At 48.9% G+C, this 19,943-nt stretch overlaps 1 protein-coding gene across 1 annotated transcript; it reads right to left on the minus strand.

Moving 5' to 3' along the window:
• Positions 1 to 2,460: 2,460 nt before the first annotated feature.
• Positions 2,461 to 6,701, minus strand: S100b (S100 calcium binding protein B). Its single transcript, XM_013032907.1, has 2 exons — positions 6,551 to 6,701; positions 2,461 to 2,958 (listed from the first exon to the last, which is right to left on the minus strand). Exons 1-2 carry the CDS (start codon positions 6,690 to 6,692, stop codon positions 2,819 to 2,821), a joined length of 282 nt encoding a protein of 93 aa, XP_012888361.1. The 5' UTR covers positions 6,693 to 6,701; the 3' UTR covers positions 2,461 to 2,818.
• Positions 6,702 to 19,943: the final 13,242 nt, after the last annotated feature.

A 19,943-nucleotide genomic window follows, 5' to 3' on the forward strand; every position in this document is an offset into this window, starting at 1 on the left:
TCAGACCCCCTGAGCCCCGGTGAGAGGTCAGGAGTCAGACCCCCTGAGCCCCGGTGAGAGGTCAGGAGTCAGACCCCCTGAGCCCCGGTGAGAGGTTGTGAGTCATTCAGACCCCCTGAGCCCCAGTGAGAGGTCAGGAGTCAGGTCCTGTGAGTGTGTCAGCTCTGGAGAGATTGTTGAGACCCCATTGGAATAAGAAACACGAGGAGTCTGGTAGGTCTGTAGAAGATGAAGAGGTAGCAGATGGAAGGTGTTCCTGTCTACCTGAAGTCTCAGAGTGAGAGTCAAATTCTCACTTCAGGTATCCTGAACCAAGAAGAGACTGGCCAAAAGGCACAGGGGATCCCTCTGGCATGGCATCATGTCGAGAGACAAGACAGACAGAGGGCCAGTAGATAGAAGCCCCTCACCAGACATAGAGGGCAGACGGTGTGATGTAGATGTGCTGCCAGCAGTGGTAGAGGTGGGAGGTCCGATGTGGGGTTCCTTTGGTAGTTTGGGCTTTGGGGGGGGTCAGACTGACCCTCAGAAAGAGAAGCCTATGGCGCATCACTGTCCCCTCCTGGGTGTCAGCACCAGAGGTAAGGGTTGCCGAAAGGATACCACCATGTGGCTCAGGCAGAAAAGAGTTTAGTTGGGATAGCCAATCTTCCAGGCTGCACCTGAGAGCAGGCTGTAGTGTGTAACAGCCCATATTAATGGCAGAGAGAGATCCTGTAACTAGCATATGAGGAGCGGAGCGCAGAGCCCAGGGCACCCCCCACTGTCTGAGGAGTACGGAGGAGTCCACAGGGACAGAGTCAAATTCTCTTCAGATGTCCCCCAGATGAGAAGAGACTGGCTAAAAGGTGTAGGGGAATCCCTCTGGCATGGTGCCAAGCCAAAGGAGAGACAGAAGGCCTATAGTTAGGGGTCACTCGCCAGCAGAGGGGCAATGGTGAGGTGCGGAGGTGTGGCCAGCAGGGTAGAGGTGGGGGGCCTGACATGGGCTCCTTTGGCAGCTTGGATCTGAGGAGGGGTGGTCAAGAGGCGACTGACCCTCAGAAAGAGTAGAGGAGGGGATCTGTGGTGCGGCACCGTCCCCTCCAGGGTGAGCTTTTCCTGAGCACCAGGAGGGGCCCTCAGGGGAGGGGTCAGTGAGCATGGGAGCAACATGGAGTTACTAGAACAAAGCCGATCGTCATTCAGAATTGTGAAGACTTTGAGGACTCTTGGATAGGGACTGAATGCACCTTGTATTATTGAATGGTCAGGAGCCTTTGGGGGAGAAAGAAGGGAGGTCTTACTGTTTGAATACTATCTGGGGTGATGATGGATGAGGTGGGCTCTTGATGAAGAAGGTCGGTCTCTGGGTTATCTTTGAAGGTTATGTGCATTCCCCAGTTCCTGCACTGCTTTTGGACACCTCCCTGACACACCCTCCCTACCCTCACAGACTGAAATTTCTAAAACTGTGATCTAAGTGATGGAATTCTAATAGCAATGAGAGGGTGAACATGTGACCCAGCCAGGCTGGTTCCCTAGTAGAGCCTCATGGTGCTTCCAGACAGGGAGAGGCCTTCGGAACGTCCAGGATCCCCGGCTGCCTCTCCCCTGGCCTCGGGCAGTGTCTGAAAATAGAGTGAAGCCCGGAAGTCCCACTGTGGGACTTTTTGTCCCTTTCTGCAAGTAGTTTCTATTTCTTACTCAGCGGCTGTGGAGAATCAGTATAGTGTTCTTTTTATTTAATGCAGATGCCCTGCTTGGTTGCTTCCCAAGTCTGTTTCCTTAAAAACAAACACCACCACCACTGAAAAACATAAATGGGAAAAAGGTTGATATGATTAATTTGAGTTTTCCTTGAAGTAACTTGTAATATCTGTAATTTGTTATTTGTCGCTTGAATTGCTTGAAACATGATTTATTTGAATGTGAGTTTTCAAAAGCATCAAGATCAGCCTCCTGTGTCTCTTGACTCTGGGCGAGCAGTGACCAGATGCTCTTGGCAGAAGTAGGTCAGGACTGACCTCCAGCAACAGAGGAACACATCCAGTCCCCCTCCACTCACATGCCACTCAGCTTCATGGGCACCTGCTTTACAGACAGCAGAGGATGCCAAAGTAATCAAAATTGCTTGCAGCACAATGACCTGGAAAGATAGAACCTAAACCTGGTCTTAGGTTCTGAGCAGGCTCCTTCTACACACATGTCCCACAGGACCAGTAGAGGATCATTCTAGAAGGAGGATTCTACTAACTATAAAATAGTGATGGTCAGTTCTGAGGTGAAATATCAGCATTTGGTTTGTAAGACATTGTTTTCCATTTAGAACTCATGGCATCAAATATTTAGTCAGTAATGACAACTCACCCCAGGCAAAGGGTTTAAATGTGACTATGCTCTTTGCCAGAGACGGCTGGACTCTGTCTGTACTAATGAATAGATGTAAGGAAGAGCAGCTTTTCGGGTGCTGTGCAAAGCGTCACGATTTTAGGCTGCTACTTCGCAGGGTTGCTTTTGGTAGTTGATCGGTTTGTCCTTTCTGGGTTAGTGTTCCGCAGAGCTATGGTTGCCTGTATAGCATATGCTTTACGACTGACACAATGCTCAGTCCTTGGGACCAGTCAGCTTATACAAATGGCTGCTACAGCAGATACAATGTTGCAGCAATTTAAAACAGACTTTGGGAAGGGAGTTTCAAATTTTCACATAGCACATCAAGCCTCCTAATTAGCTACATATGGCTGGAGAGTTTGGGTCTGATAAGCCTGAAAGCCTTTGTGCTTGGGTTCCTGCTATGAACTTCATCTCTGGTGCAGGAACAGCGTGGTTCTTTATCTCACTCATGTTCAAAGAACTCATGGTAGGCAGTGGTCACCATAGCAATAAAGGCCATAAATTCCTGAAAGTCACATTCTCCATCTCCATCTTCATCCAGTGTTTCCATGACTTTGTCCACAACCTCCTGCTCTTTGATTTCTTAAAAGTGATAGGAAAAGTTGTCCAACTTAATTTTAAGTGGAATATGTAGCCATCACAAAGTGATTCAACATTGCTTGGCTGACAGTTTGTATCAGAAATAATCCTAAAACAAATGCAAAATACCGGAAAAGATTTCTCCTGTGACCAGGGAACTATTGGCCACGCAAAACTCTCTGGGAGTCTATGTCTTTCCTCCTTTAAATCCTGTGGAACAGGGGCTGGGAAGATGGCTTAGTGGTAGAGTGCTCGCCTAGCATGCATGAAACCCTGGGTTCAATTCCTCAGTACCACATACACAGAAAAAGCAGGAAGTGGTGCTGTAGCTCAAGTGGTAGAGCACTAGCCTTAAGCACAGAGAGGCTCAAGGACAATGCCCAGGTCCTGAGTTCAAGCTCCAGGACTGGCAAAAATAAATAAATCCAGTGGGACCGTGGACACTGAAAAAGAATAGAACAGTGAGTATGTAAACATCTTCAGGGTATTATCAAAACACATGTGAAAATAAAGAAAAGAGATGAACTTTTGGTGTTCCTGAGTTTCATTTCTGGGGTAGGGGTTCTCTCTGGTAATGGTTTCAGTGGATTTTAATATTTTCCTGAAATGCTTGGGGACACTTGGAAATGCTAATTCCTACATTCTTTCTCCCATTCAAGTTGGGTTCTTTTTTTTAAGCTGTTTGGAGGCCTTTCCTGATAGTCCTGCCTGACACCAGAGCCAAATACATGGCGAGGTAACTAGGTGATGTGTGGTCATAGTACAGGGTTTCAAACACGGTGGAGAGAATCTGGGCCTGGAACACTGACTCTCAGGCATCTCTGAATCCAAAGGGTTCAAAGTTGGGGCTTTGCCCAGTTGGCAGAGCTCTTGCCTAGCAAATGCAAGATGCTGAGGTTCAGACCCCAGTAAGGTCAAGTATTATGAAAGGTCCACTGGTGATTGCTGTGCACGTAGGCTGCGCCTTGTAATACACCTCAGAGGCCAGGGTTTGGATTTACAATGTTCTCCAAAAGCTCATAAGCTGAAGGCTCGGTTCCCTGCCTGTTGTGCCTCTGAAAGGTAGTGGGACCTTCAGGAGGTGGGGGCCTCGCGGGAAGAAGTTATCTTGCTAGGTGTGTCCTCAGAGGGGACATCGAGACCCTAGTCCTTCCTTTCTTCACTTCCCAGATGCTGGCAGGTGGGCAGCTTTGAGCCACCATTTGCTCCTCAACATGGCCCAAACCAACAGATCCAAAATATGTCTTTCCTCAGGTAATTTCTCAGATATTTTTGTCACAGTAATAAAAAACTGACAGACACATTAGGTTTGCTTTCAAACTGAAATTACACTGCTAAAACCAGGCCAGCCAGCTCCCAGGCCTAGAGCTCAAGCCCCACGACTGACAAAGAAAAAAGAAAGAGATCTTTCATGCTATTGTTTCTAACATATTTATAAGATATGTCTTTATTGCTTTGTCTGTCCCTCTCCCATGGTATAACCCCTGCTTTCACTATATAATGCTGGTATATGTGGAGGGGAAGGGAAAAAACAAATAGTTAAAACAGGGATACAGGAGGACACATTGCAACCATGAGATGTACAAGTCGTTATGTGGAAAACGAACTTTACAACTTTGGTGGGGGGAAGGGGGGGATGCGAAGGGATGGGAAGGGGAAACAAAGGAGGAGGCTACAATGCTTGATAAGAAATGTACTCATTATCTTACCCATGTAATTGTAACCCCTCTGTGGGTATTTTCACAATAAAAAATAAAAATAAAAAAATAAAACCAGGCCAGCAAGTGTTCGTGATACTTTGGTATACCTTGAGTTACCAGTAATAAATTGTGGGTCCTCTATGGTAACGTTTTCTGTTTTAAAATCAGTAATAGATGCTATTATTAGCTACTATTTGTTGAGCTTTCACTATGTAATAAGGGCTTGATCTGATAAGTCTGTGTTGGTCTGAGCAAATGTCTCAAAAGAAAAAATGAACTTTTGATGCTCCTGAGCTTTCTGTTGTTAATGTAGTGAAGGTTCATCCTTATTGTAATTTTTTTTTATAGAGATCAGCTAGGACATTTTTTTATTAAATCAAAAGACAGAATTGGTGGGGCATACTGGTCACATAGATTGTTTTGTGTGACCCTAAATGAGGAAAGCAGTCCCAGACTCAGGTGTGGGAATTCCCCAGCAAGCTTTGCTTCTTAACAATGGAGTTAAGTAGGGTAGGGCAGGAGAGCCCAGCCAGCCACCCGGGTAGCATGGACTCTCATCTTTCCATTACCGTCTGATAGGGCGCCATCCCAGTGTCTTGGACCCATCCCCAGGCTGGGCCTTTGGTCAGACAAGTATGCCCCACTTTGTTTCCTGGCCATTGCTTCCTAGCAGGGGCGGTCACTTCTACAACCGAGGAAATCCCTTGCTGCAGTAAGTCCAGTCCACACAGGACTCCACCAGCCCATTGGCCTTCAGGTGAGCAGCAGTGTTGATTCAGAGCACCAGGAGACGTAGGAAGTAGATGGATTGTATGGGAGCCCAGGTTGGCGAGGACCAGGGCAGCAGACTCAAGTGTCCAGATAGGCCCCAGCCAGAGAGGCCTCCAGGGGCTGCCACAGCTTTCTGATAGGAGCCCAAACAGAAGAAAGTTCCTCCCAGTGTTCTGTATTCCTGGAGCCCCCTTGAGGGGCTTCTGGCTTCCAAAAGGTGTGTCAGGTGTGGGCCTGCAGCGCTCACAGTATTAAATTATCAGGTGCTTCGTATTTATTGAACATGTGGCATCTTTTATCTCTAAATACTAAACATCTGTAATAAAGCCCAAAGGTATCCTTTCACCAAAGTTCATTTTTCTTGTGCTTACACTGAAACAGGAACTCGAGGCCTGGGCACTGTCCCTAAGCTTTTGTGCTCAAGGCTAGTGCTCTACCATTTGAGCCACAGCTCCACTTCCAGATTTCTGGTGGTTAATTGGTGATAGAGTCTTAAATATTTGTCTTCCTGGGCTGCCTTCAAACCTCAATCCTCAGATCTCAGCCTCCTGAGTAGCTGCAATTACAGGTGTGAGCCACCAGTGCCTAGCCTCTCTCTGTCTCTGTCTTTCTGTTTGTCTCTCTGCCTTTCTCTTGATTCTTTCACTCTCCTCCTCCTACCTCTGTTGAGACGGGGAGTCACTATGTTTGTCCAGTCTCTCAAATTCACAATACTGCCCCAGCCACCTACTTGTTTTCTCATGTGTCCACTTGGGCTCTGACAGGCCATACATGTTTTCCCATCCCATTCTGCTGTCATAGTCACCTGTCAGTCCTTGATTTTCAGGGACAGATGACAGGGAAATGGAAACAGTGGCCCATTTTAGCCTTGACTCCCAGCTGTTCAAATCAATGTCTAGAAGCAACCCAAAAATCTATATATGATCAGAACCCTATCAGGGCAGCTCAGAAGAGAAAGTGTAAGGTGGATTTTGTTTGTCTTTGTTTTGAGCCCAGGGGGGCCCGATGGTCATCAGACTCCTAACAGCTGGGCTTACATGTGCTCGCCATTGCTCTGGCCTGGCATAGGTAGTTCAATGCCTGGAAAGGCACACAGGTGGGCTGTGGGTTTCCCAAGGGGAGACTCACCTCCAGGAAGTGGGAGAGCTCACTGTTGATGAGGGCCTTCAGTTCAGACTTCTTCAGCTTGTGCTTGTCACCTTCCCTTCCAGAGTACTGGTGGAAGACGTCAAGGAGGGCAACCAGCACCTTCTCCAGCTCAGACATCCTGGGGACAGCAGGAAAGACACCCTTTCATGCCTGCTGCCTGCTCTACGAGGCCTCTAATGTGCAGACCTCCGCTCAGGCAAGGCTGGGCCCAGGACTCTTGTGGTGGTGGTGGTGGGGACATTGAAACGTCACAATTCCATCCTCCTCTTAGTCCCGCCTGCTTCCTGTGTCCCTGTGTGCTCTGGAGAAGTTTCACTGGTCTCTAGCCTCTGGTTGGGTTGAGTCAAGTGCAAGTTTCAGAAAAAATGCATCTGCAGAGCAGGGAGGGAACTTGGATGGATTGCACCTCCTGGATGGCTGCTCTCAGCTTTCAGGGGGCTCAGATTAAGCAGGTAAGCAGAGCTCCAACTCAGAAGGAGGCTTGGTGGGCACTAAGGTGAGTAGGAGCAAATCAGGGCACAAAAATCAATAGCACTCCTATGTCCAACTAGACAATATGGAAGAGAATATCCTATTCATAAACCAAAGTATAGGAGGGCATGGGGGTGGGGGGTGGAGAGGGGAAGGGATGGGAAGGGGAAACAAAGGAGGAGGCAACAATGCTTGATAAGAAATGTACTCACTATCTCCCATGTAATTGTAACCCCTCTTAAGGTATGTTCACATTAAATTTTATATATATATATATATATATATATATATATATATACACACACACATATCTTTGAGTAATTATACAAAGGAGTTTCCATCTAACATGCTAATAACTTTTTCCCTTTTAAATTCTTCCACTTGGGGCTGGAGGTGTTGCTCAATGGTTAGAGCACTTGCTTAGTAAGTTCAAGGACCCGAGTTCAAACCTCATACCCTAAAATAAAAAACATAAATACAATTAAATTTTTCCACTTAAGGAGCAGTTGGTGGTTTATAAATTATTTATCTTCTAAGAGAGTTATCTTTGTTTTCTTCATCCCTCATACTGTACGTATTCTGCCTTAATCTTATTATAGTGAAAGTAAGAGAATTTTAGGATTTTAACTTCTTGGAAAGACACATTCTGTATCATGTAGGAGACCCATTAAAGAGGGGGGTTCTTCCTCCTTGAGAAAGGTAATGCCAAAGAAAGCTTACTTTTACTCCCTGTGTCTTTTAACCAATTTATTATTGTTTCAACCATCCTGTAATTTCTTAGTGGTGTCTGGGCAGGATGTGGGGCACTGGAATTTCAAGCTGGAAACCGGATAGCAGTGACCTAGAGAAGCACCTGGGGGGAAGGCAAGTTCTTGTTCAAGAATTTGGGGGCTGGGGCCCGGTGGCTCATGCCTGTAATCCTAGCTTCTCAGGAGGCTGAGATCTGAGGATCATGGGCAGAAAAGTCTGTGAGACTCATCTCCAATATAAACCACTAGAAAACTGGAAGTGGCACTGTGGCTCAAGCAGTAGAGTGCTCACTTTGAGCTGAAGAGCTGAGGACAGCGCCCAGGCCCAGAGTTCAAGCCCCAAGACCGACAAGAAAAAAAAGAATTTGGGGGTAAGCAGGCTCCAGAGGGAAGCCAAAACCATTCCTTCCAAGAGAAGATGCAGTATTCATCTTGGAAAAATGTCAAAAGCCACTAGAATTGAAGTCTCTGATTTATGGAAAAGAAAACAGGTAGCACATATCTGTGTCTGCTTGGTGTTGGTGTATTCCGTGGTATAAATAGCAATAATAGGGTCAACAGTGAGGTCAGGCCCAAAGCGTGGAATGCCTGTCCACAGTTTAAAATGCTGCTTATTGTCCCAAAGGGTCGTTTTCAGTTCCCTGTCCCTCCCTGACCACCCTCTGTCTCCCTCTGTCTCTGTCTCTGTGTGTCTGTCTGTGTGTCTGTCTCTCTCCCTCTCTCTCCCTCTCTTCTCTGTCTCTCTGTCTCTGTCTCTGTCTCTATCTCTCTGTCTGTCTGTCTCTGTCTGTCTCTGTCTCTGTCTGTCTGTCTCCCTCTCTCTCGCTCTCTTCTCTGTCTTTCTGTCTCTGTCTGTCTCTGTCTCTCTGTCTGTCTGTCTCTGTCTCTCTGTCTGTCTCTGTCTGTCTGTCTGTCTGTCTGTCTGTCTGTTTTTCTCTCTCTCTCTCTCTGTCACACACACACACAGAATGGAAGGAAGTTTTTCCTGAGCCTTCTCAGTCATTGGCTCCTTCTCACCTTCCCTGGCTGCCTTCTGTGCCCGGATGTGTTTCTGGCTTCAGTATCTCCAAGTAGCAGAACTGAGCTGGAGTCAGCCACTTATTCCTCCCAAAGCAGGGGTGGGGTGTGGCCCCTGCAGTCCACTGTGGGCCAGGGTGGCCAATGGGGGCTGTGGGCGGGGAGCTGTGCTGCCAGGCTGCACAGAGGCTGCATTGACCGGGCTCCCAGGGGACTTGCTGGAGAGCCAGGGTTCACAGCCCCAGAAGGAAGGCAGGAAGTGAGGAGTCCACTTTGTGCACCATTTACATGAATTCTGATGTTCTTTTCAAAGCAAGGCTCAGGGTGAGGAGAGAAGAGAAACACTGACTAAACAAATCAATGTGCAGCCAAAGCCTGGAGGCGCCTAAGTGCAGGCTGACCATAGGAGACTGAGTGGCTGTGGCTGGTCCAATGTGGAGGCCCATGGGCTTCACCTTGGCCAGTGTCCCTGGTCTGACTGCCTCCTGGAAATGTGCCCCCTATGGACATCAGTGCAGGCTACTGTCTGCCCCTGGGCTCCTCCCGGCTGCTGGGAGGAGCTGCTGGGCTGAGCACTGCAGGGGTGACACAGGGTTCTGGCTGCTTTTAGGGAAACTGTTCAATATGAAGATGTTAGGACTCAGTCCTCGCTCTTCCCCTGGGTGAAAGATCACAGGCTGTCAGAGCTAGACATGCTTCAGAAGTGTCACTCCGGGGTCCATAGCCAGCATCTGGAAAGCCAGGTCTGGACTTCAGCAGCATCTTTCCCCGGCTTGCAAATGTAGAAACCAGCCTGGGTTCTGTCCACAAGCTGGCCTTCCCTCTAACAGCTCATCCAACATGCCATGGTCCCCCGAGGTCCCTGGCCGAGCCAGCCCAGGCTCCTCGGCATGCTGTGCATGCGTGGCTGGGGCCACACGGAGCTCCCAGGTACCCAGGGGGCCTGCTGTCAGTCCCTCCTAAGGGGCAGAAAGTCCATGCTGCTCCCTCTAGAAGTGTACCCTGGAAACAGTACAGGGCTGCAAGTCTAGGGTTTGTCTCAGGCCAGGTCCCACCCACCCTCCACGCTGCACAAGCAACAAAGTTTGTTCCACTGTCTCTGATGAAATGTTGAGCACGTGCTTGCTCTGCAAAGCTCAGAACCTGCCTGAGTATGAGAAAAGAGCATGGGTGCTGGGCCGTGGGAGTGTTTACACTCCATTCAAACCAGAGAGACCTTCAGCTTGTTCCCGCTGGAGTTGTGTCAGCTCCAGGGCTCAGGCAGGCCTGCTGGATCGCAGGGTGGCGACCGTGTTAAGGGACCCCGTGTGTCAGGCTCTGTGGAGCAGACTGGAGGGGGAGGTGGCACAGAGCTCAAAGGAGAAGAGCTAAGACACACAACCTCCATTTCCCACAGACTCACATCACTGCTCTTCTTGAATCTCACCTCCATCATTTAAACAGCAGTTCAACTTCGGATAAACAGCTAAATCTCTGCAAGAGGAACAACCACAGCTCCCTCAGGGCTCATGTGGTTGGGTTCTGTGGTCATTTTTCTTTCTTTTTTTTTTTTTTTTTTTTTGGGTCCCATCATGGGGCCTGAACTCTGGGCCTGGGCGCTGTCCCTCAACTCTTTTTTTTTCTTTGTCAGTTGTGGGGCTTGAACTCTGGGCCTGGGCACTGTCCCTCAGCTCTTCAGCTCAAGGCTAGCGCTCTACCACTTGAGCTACAGCGCCACTTCCGGTTTTCTGGTGGTTTATTGGAGATAGGAGTCTCACGGTCTCTCCTGCCCGGGCTGGCTTTGAAACGCGATCCTCAGATCTCAGCCTCCTGAGTAGCTAGGATTACAGGCGTGAGCCACCAGCGCCCGGCTTGTCCCTCAGCTCTTCAGCTCAAGGCTAGTGCCCTACCACTTGAGCCACAGCACCGCTTTTGCTTTTTGCTTATGTGGTGCTGAGGAATCGAACCCAGGGCCTCATGCATGCAAGGCAAGCTCCCTACCACTGAGCCACCTTCCCAGCCCCTCATTTTCCTTTGACCTCATACTTCCTACAAAAGGAAAATGTCAGGGTGGTCACTGAATCACTGCCGTGTGGAATCAGGACCTCTCCCAGCTCTCAGACCTAACATATCTTGCTTGACAGGAAAGCTAGTCTCCTTGAAGGAGAGCCTGCTTTCCTGCTATGAGTTTGGACCACCATCTTCTCAAGTGAATGTGGCCATTTACTAAAGAGAAGGAAAGAGCCTGTGTCTCTCAGAGAGGGTTAGATGTTGCCTGAGCCATACCAACTTGAAGGAAGCCAAAATGCTACCCTGGTTGCTAGTCAGAGTAGGAATTTGTGATGGTCCTGACTTGACAGAGGTCTTTACCAGTTTCTCACAGTGAGTCCAATTGGTGTATTTTCCCTATAGTCATTTTCTCAGTGTCTGAATGTACAACTGAAACAAATCTGCATGGCCACTGGCCAGTTCCTCACGGGCTTTCTTACTTCAGGTGACAGGAAAAGCTAAGTTAGAAGATGTAGATCCTCACTTTCTCATACAGAGTAGGACTGTGCCCTTGTCCCTGAGCACTGCAGGGGTAAGTCTGCCATCAAAAAGTTGAAAGGAGCAGGGTTGCATCACTGTCACCACCTCAGGCCTTTGTGGTCTGTGCTTGCGTCCACATACTGCAGAATGCCAGCTATTGCATTTCGTGTCACCTATACCCTTCTCCCTGCAAACACTGAGTTAGGCCTTGGAGCCTTCAGATATGCACCTGAATGTGGAGGAAAAAGTGCAAGTGACTCCCCCAGGTTTCCCTGGAGTTAAGTAGCTCTTGCAACATCCAAAGTGCCTGGGGCTCTGGAAGAGGAGCAGAGCTCTGGCTTTCCCGTGGGCTGCACAGGGTTTTGGCGCTGCTAACAAGAGGACAGTGACTGCATTTAGCCCACTGCAGCACCTTTGAAAGGTGATAGTGAGTACTTCATCGGGATGCCCATGTGGGGGGAGAGAGCCATGTAGAAATGTGGATGTTGAGATGTGGGAGATTACAGTTTGATGCTAACCAATAGAAAACTCTATGACACTCCATCTTCCAAAAATAAACAGTAAATAGCTGGGATGGAGGTGTGGCTCAAAGGTAGCGTACAACATTTTGGCCAGCTGAAGCTTTGGGGTCATCCCACATACAAGCCACAATATCACTGTGGTGTAATGTAGGCTGTAGGGAGGAGAGGGGTCTGGCTTGGGATCCAGTCTGCCCGCTAGTAAACTGGGCAGGCTGGAAGGGGTGGCATCATTTCTGTTTGTCCTTGTGGAAGGTGGGACCAGCTGGGGTTGGCATTTCTCCTCATCTAGATAGCTCAGGCTCTAGTGTAATCCAGCTGGTTGCTTCCAAGAAGACATCTTTCCAAATGGGTCTTCTTCATCTCCCTGTACTGAGGTTCAAGGCAATTTTTCTCCAAATAGTTATCTCCTGAAGGTAAAATGTACAAGATACGTGGACCTCCTTGGAGTTCTTATCCTCGAGCTTTTCTACACTTAGCCTTCAGTGGGTTGTTGGTGGCAATTCAGGTTTTCCTTCCTATCCTTGATCCTGGAAGTTCTGCTCAGTTCTCCCAAACAATAGATCAGAGAGCAAGTGCCAGCCAGAAACTGCTCATGCTGTGCTGGCTGTGGGCATTTGCCAAGAAGTGAAGAACAAGAGGAGAGGCACTCGCTGTGTGTGGGGTTAATGGCAGAGGGCTTTGCTTGGTTAATGGTCGAGGCATGTTGAGAACTGGCCATTTCAGTTGGTGGCAGTTGGGGATGATTGGGAGCCAGTGATGGAGCTGGCTGTGTCTGGCCCACACTACCCCTGATTGTCAAAGGCATCCGTCTGACCTCTGACCAAATGCTGGGATTCTCTTGACCCAGTTGTCTGAGACAGTGTCTGGCCTCCCAAAGATCAGGGTCTGCACAATGAGGAAGGAACCCTGCTTCCTAGGGTACTGCTTTTCCACTCTGGGGATAGGTGGGAGGCCTCTCTGGATGTGTGGAGCCTCTGCTGGCTTAGGAGTTTCTTCCCCTGGATCAGATCAGTGAGCACGAGGGAGAGGTCACTCTGGCTAGTATTTTATGGAAGGAAAGTAGCAACAGTATTTTCTCACCCGCTGCCAAGCTTCTCACGAGGCTGGCCACAGGGCTGCTGTCCATGGGGAGAAAGAGCCTGTATTCTGAAGGAAGCAAGAAGGGACAAAAGGTCCTGTGTGCAGAGCAGGGTTGGCACTGAGCAGATTAACTGCCTTCCCTGTCCCACAGGACACTGCTGTTCGTCCTGCAGCTGTGGGTGGGCTCACTCTGCAGTCTTGGCACCAAACGCAGATCCTACTTCTGTGGTCAGGCTTTGGCAAGTGATAACCTTTCTTAGCCTCAGTGAAAAGAGAGAAGTGATGTGTTCTTCAGGGCTGCTGGAGGATGGATGATTAAATGAATCTGCCTGTGCAGATGTCCTGTGTCAGGAACACACACACACACACACACACACACACACACACACACACACACAGCATCAAGAGCCTAATGCACTCAGTTGATAGTCATTAATATTACCTTTCCCATCTTATCAGAGTAATTCAGTGCTATCGGGCAATTCCTGGCCCTGAGGCAGTCAAGGAATGCAAAGAACAGCAAATAATAGGACAGGCTATCTTTCAGAGTGAGAGACATAAGGACACACTCACTGGCCAACTAAGGACACTGTGAGTCGGAGGCTGTGATTTAGCACATAGTGATAGAAGATCAGTCTTTCGTGGGTATCACATTTTATTATTTTGGTACCACATCAGATTCCATGAATCCATTTGGTTTCATTCGGAAATCGATGTCCCTTCCAGAAGAGCAAGCCCAGCATGGGGCTTGGAGCTGAGCGCAGAGTCCTTTGTGCTGTTGTTGATTCTGGATGTGTGGCAGTGGGTAGGCCCTGTGCAGAACAACAGGGTTGTCTTTCCAGGTTCTGAGAAGGAGCTGGAGCTTGGAGCATTGGGGAGCTTTCTCACAAATCCATGCACGTCTTGATGCTCAGGAACTATCCTGGCGAAGTTGGAGGAAAGCATTTAGACCAACAGATAGCATGGAGGGTATCAAATAGAGAACTGTGAGTTTTGCCTTCTGCTGCAAGTATTCATATTGATTCTACTTGTTGCAGCTTTAAAACAGGTTCTTGGGGGCTGGGAAGGTGGTTCAGTGGTAGAGCGCTTGCCTTGCATGCATGAGGCCCTGGGTTCGATTCCTCAGCACCACATAAGGAAAAAAAAGCCAGAAGTGGCGCTGTGGCTCAAGTGGTAGAGCGCTAGCCTTGAGCTAAGTTGCCCAGGCCCATAGTTCAGGCCCCACAACCGGACCCCCCCCCCCAAAAAAAAGGTTCTTGGAAGTGTGCCATAAAAGCATAACAGGAACTCACCCTTTTTCCATCACACATGCTTTCATAATTTTTTAATTATTATAAAGGTTATGTGCAGAGGGTTACAGTTACACAGGTAATGAGCACATTTCTTTTTGTACAGTGTCACCCCTTCCCTCCCCCGCCCCCCGTGTTTCTCTACACCACAGTTGTGCAGTTATTGTGAGATACCGGGAGTTCTTTTCACATTGGGATGTCAAGTTCCTATGATGATGTGTAGAAAGATATATTACATATTGCTTTTGCTTTTTGAGTGTCCAACAGCAGTTATGTAAGACATGACTGTATGCTCTTTTTTTCTGCTTTTTAGTTCTTTTCTTTCTGTTCTAGAGTTCAGGCAATTCCTTAGATGTCTTATGCTGTGTCTGCAATGGAGTTCTGAACCAAGGCCTCATGCTCTTACTTGACTTTTTCTCTCAAGGCTTGTTAACTGGAGATGAGCCTCTCAGCGTTATATGCCTGAGCTGGCTTTTATTTGAGATCCTCAGGTCTCAGTCTCCCGAGTAGCTGCGACTACATGTGTGAGACACCAGTGCCCAGCCTCCATTTGACTTTTAAAAATATATGTTCAGAGAACAAACTGGTTGATTTAAGTTTTGGAAATGACTCAGCAGGTTAAACGTCTTTGAAAAGAACATGTGACCTGTTATGTATTGAAATGCTCTGGATATGCCAGATTGAATTTGGTAGCTCTGTTGAGTCTTTATGATTGATTGTTTGCTTATTTTGTTAGGCTCTGAGGGAGAGGTTTAGGTTAGCTCAGTTCCAGTACAGAATACTACAGATGGATTAAAGCATGAGTTTATTGTAGGTTTGGGATTAGAGTTAGGGTTCAGGTTAAGGGTTGGAGCTCAGGTGAGGATTAGAGTAAAGGTTCTGGTAAAGATTTGGTGTTAAGGTTAGGGTCAGGCTGGCCTTTCCTGCCTTAATCTCCCATGTACTAGGACTGTTGATGTGCATGATCACATCCAACTATTGCTTTAATTCAAAGAAAGAAAGGAAGGAAGGAAGGAAGGAAGAAGGAAGGAAGGAAAGAAGGGAGGGAGGGAGGAAGGAAGGAAGGAAGGAAGGGAGAAAAAGAAAAGAAAAGAAAAAGAAAAGAAAGAAGGCACAACTGTGTGTTTCATTTAAATGGAAAATTGCACCCTTACATTCAGACCCTTGCTTGAGAGCCTGCCCCAAGGGGTGTTTTGCTGGCACCAGTTACAGTGCCCAGAACCACCCTAGCAGTGTTCATCCTGCAGCCTGCACTCAAACCTCCTTCAGGACCATGGCGCTGCTGTATCACAGCTCCTGAAACTTGGCTATGAGAACTCAAAGCAGTGTGCCAGGCTGTCTGAGAGCGTCCGCACATTAGAGCGTGGACCAGGGTGCTGGAAGACATGGCCACGATTGCTTGCCACTGGAAGCTGGAAATGTAGGTAGCTTAGCTCCTGCTGCTAAGCCATGGAGAGGAACAGGAGCCACTGTCCCACACGTGCGATGCTGGCCAAATCCTTGACCAGGTTTTCACTGATAATGAACTCCTACATCTAGTTCCTGAAGGTATCTAGCTTCAGGCTGGAGGGCAGTTGGAGCGTGTGCACCCAGGGGGATGACAAGAAGCTCTGTGTGCACATGGTGCTACATACTACATGCTACCGCAGGCCTCTCACAAGTCCTGCCCTGGAGCCGGAGCGTGTGCACCCAGGAGGATGAGAAGCTCTGTGGGCACATTCTCGCTGTCACCAAGCTACCACACAGCCTGTCACAAGTCCTTTCCCTGTCATAAGTGGACCACAAGCTCCAGCCACTTTCTGAACATGCACCTGTTCAGATCCCCCAGGATCTGGGCCATTGCTGCTGCTTCTGGAGGGCGCTGGGAGCGCTGGAACCTCACCTGGCCATTGTGACTGTCATCTGGATGACAGTGCAGCCAGCGAATCCTGTCCCCTCCTTGATCAGCTCAGTGGGGAGGTTTCAGACATAACTGCACGAAAGCAGGGATGGAAGGCGGCCAGCAGCTCTTAATAAGCAGGGCACATACAAGTCCTCAAGTAACAGATGGGAGGATTATTTAGGAACTCCAGTTGTCCAGAGCTCTAGAAGCTTGTAGGCCTGCCTGAGAGCCATCTGCCTTTTCTAAGACTATAGGCCCCACCTCCAGTACTAAGTCTAATATTGCCTTTTGGGAAAAAGGAGGCAGGGGACGGTGGAAGGTGTTTCCATTTTTTTTGTTTTGTTTTGTTGCGGGGGGCTGTCCTGGGACTTGAACTCAAGGACTGAGAACTGTCCCTGAGTTTTTTGCTCAAGCTAGCACTTTACAACTTGAACCACCGTTCCACTTCCAGCTTTTTAGTGGCTTTGAACTGTGATCCTCAGAGCTGCTCCTCCTGAGGAGCTAGGCTGACAGACGTGAGGCACCCATGTGAGGCTTCATTTCCGTTTTGTGAGGCTGGGCCCACATTTACACTTGCTCTTCCCTCAGGGATGCTGTATGGAAGATGCTCCCCAGTGTGAGAAAAAGCAATATTTTCTGTCCAGCCAATATGCTTCTGTCTTGTGCATTTACGTTTTTTGGTGTTGATGTTTCTTGGAATTACTTGCATTTTTAATACTTTCTGTGCTGCTTGTGACTAGCTAGCCGAGGGAGTCAGTGGGGAGGGAAAACTGTGTTGAAGAAGTTAAAATAATAGATGGTTGCTGTTAAAAAGGGAACTCTTTACAGAGGAGTGTTAGCGGGAGCTTTCCACTGACCTCATCAACCTCCTCTGTCCATCTCAGTTCCAGACAGATGGGATGAAAACAGCAAACCTTTGATAGGTGTTAAAGAATGGCCCCCTTTCTAATCTTGGTAATCAAACGTGCTTAGAATATAGGAGGGACAGTCTGGATTGGGATGAAAACCTAGCAAACTGCCCTGCCCAGCGTGCGTGCCCAGCTCTGGGTAGAGTAATGGTATTTTTATTCTTTTCCACAAAAGTTGCCTTGATGAAATCTCCTGTATCTCTTGTGTGTTTATTCATTTCTGACACCAGAGAGTCGTGCATTTCTAACACCAGGATACATGTAGTTGATAGAATTGCAAACTTAAAAATGGCCAAGATGGAGAACTTTGTTACATGTGTCAAGGGACAAAATTTCAACAAATTGAGTTTAGAGATCAGCTCTGTGGGCTGGCAGCATCCACCTGAGAAGGGGGTTGGCACCAATGGTCAGCCTGTGGCCCTGTCCAGTGACAGCACTACTAAAGCTGAGTACCCATTACCTGACTTTTGTAACTGTAACCCCTCTGTACCCCACCTTTACAATAAAATTTAAATAAAAGGCTGAGCGCTTGACTCCAGCCACTTCATCTAACTGAAGCATGAGTGGCTGATCGCCCTTAGTGGGTGATCGCCAGCTTCCTGGTTTGTTTGTTCTTTGTAAAACTGAAAAGTTTTTGAATATGGAGCTACTAGCATAAGTGACACAATTCTTCCTTGAGCGACTCTGCTGGAGTCTATTCAGGGTGCCACGCCAAAGAAAATGAGCTGCGGCTCTGCTGGAGTCTATTCAGGATGCCATGCCAAAGAAAATGACCTGTATACTTTACTAAAGTTTTTTTAAATGCATGAGATACTCCCAAACTGTTGAGTTTTGTAGTTTATAAAGGTCAATTGTATGGTATGTGAGACATAGTTTTAAAACATTCTAAAAAAAAACTCAAAAGGGAAATAACCAAATTATCTTAATGGAATACTTTCCCTGATGATAGTATAAATGGCTAAGGAGTGCAAAAGCTTTGATAATCAAGACTTTATGAAAATTTGATCATATCAATAGTATGTGCTAAGAACAATTTTTACAATAAAATTAGTTTAAACAGATTTTGCAAAATACTAATTGTAGTACGCATCTGATTGAATAGATTGGAGGCTAACAAACATAGCTAAATGGTGATGGCTCAGATGAAGGGAACTTGGAATCAGAAGGAACTCACCGTCCTGAGAGAGGTTTGTATCCTAGGGGCTTGGGAGGACATCACACTGCTCAGCTGTGGACAGTGCACCTGACAGTCCTCAGGAGCCGGGGAGGACGTCACACTGCTCAGCTGTGGTCAGTGCACCCGACAGTCCTCAGGATCCTGGGAGGACATCACACTGCTCAGCTGTGGTCAGTGCATCTGACAGTCCTCAGGAGCCTGGGAGGACGTCACACTGCTCAGCTGTGGTCAGTGCACCTGACAGTCCTCAGGAACCTGGGAGGACGTCACACCGCTCAGCTGTGGTCAGTGCACCTGACAGTCCTCAGGAGCCTGTGTGGACATCACACTGCTCAGCTGTGGTCAGTGCACCTGACAGTCCTCAGGAGCCGGGGAGGACGTCACACTGCTCAGCTGTGGTCAGTGCACCTGACAATCCTCAGGAACCTGGGAGGACATCACACCGCTCAGCTGTGGTCAGTGCACCTGACAGTCCTCAGGATCCTGGGAGGACATCACACCGCTCAGCTGTGGTCACGGCACCTGACAGTCCTCAGGAGCCTGGGAGGACATCACACTGCTCACCTGTGGTCAGTGCACCTGACAGTCATCAGGAGCCGGGGAGGACATCACACCGCTCAGCTGTGGTCAGTGCACCTGACAGTCCTCAGGATCCTGGGAGGACGTCACACTGCTCAGCTGTGGTCAGTGCACCTGACAGTCCTCAGGAGCCTGTGTGGACATCACACCGCGCAGCTGTGGTCAGTGCACCTGACAGTCCTCATCAGCCGGGGAGGACGTCACACTGCTCAGCTGTGGTCAGTGCACCTGACAGTCCTCAGGAGCCAGGGAGGAAGTCACACCGCTCAGGTGTGGTCAGTGCACCTGACAGTCCTCAGGAGCCTGGCTCAGCTGTGGTCAGTGCACCTGACAGTCCTCAGGATCCTGGGAGGACATCACACCGCTCAGCTGTGGTCACGGCACCTGACAGTCCTCAGGAGCCTGGGAGGACATCACACTGCTCACCTGTGGTCAGTGCACCTGACAGTCCTCAGGAGCCGGGGAGGACATCACACCGCTCAGCTGTGGTCAGTGCACCTGACAGTCCTCAGGAACGTGGGAGGACATCACACTGCTCAGCTGTGGTCAGTGCACCTTACAGTCCTCAGGATCCTGGGAGGACATCACACTGCTAGTGCACCTGACAGTCCTCAGGATCCTGGGAGGACATCACACTGCTCAGCTGTGGTCAGTGCACCTGACAGTCCTCAGGAACCTGAGAGGACATCACACTGCTCAGCTGTGGTCAGTGCACCTGACAGTCCTCAGGAGCCTGTGTGGACATCACACCGCTCAGCTGTGGTCAGTGCACCTGACAGTCCTCAGGAGCCGGGGAGGACATCACACCGCTCAGCTGTGGTCAGTGCACCTGACAGTCCTCAGGAGCCTGGGAGGACGTCACACTGCTCAGCTGTGGTCAGTGCACCTGACAGTCCTCAGGAACCTGGGAGGACATCACACTGCTCAGGTGTGATCAGTGCACCTGACAGTCCTCAGGATCCCGGGAGGATGTCACACTGCTTACCTGTGGTCAGTGCACCCCGACAGTTCTCAGGCCTGCCTGAGGAGGAAGGCACTGGTCCTGGCTTCTGGGGTTCCTGAGCTGAGGATCTGTTGAGGCAGGTGTCAGGGTGGACAGTTTTCTGTCTGCTTGCCACAGGAAGGCTGGATCCCTTTCTCCCGCCAGGCTGATCCTCCAGAGACAGAGGGAAGCAGCAGTGACTGTG

This window comes from Dipodomys ordii, unplaced genomic scaffold (genome assembly GCF_000151885.1).
Source record: "Dipodomys ordii isolate 6190 unplaced genomic scaffold, Dord_2.0 Scaffold159, whole genome shotgun sequence".
Classification (NCBI taxonomy): Eukaryota; Metazoa; Chordata; class Mammalia; order Rodentia; family Heteromyidae; genus Dipodomys; species Dipodomys ordii.

What these genes read in the sequence shown, in the direction of transcription:
- S100b (XM_013032907.1), bottom strand. Translation starts at nt 6,692, where the DNA reads ATGTCTGAGCTGGAGAAGGTGCTGGTTGCCCTCCTTGACGTCTTCCAC. An exon ending in CTCCCACTTCCTGGAGGTGA is followed by an intron (nt 2,959 to 6,550) that starts GTCTCCCCTTGG and finishes ATCACTTTTAAG; the next exon opens with AAATCAAAGAGCAGGAGGTT.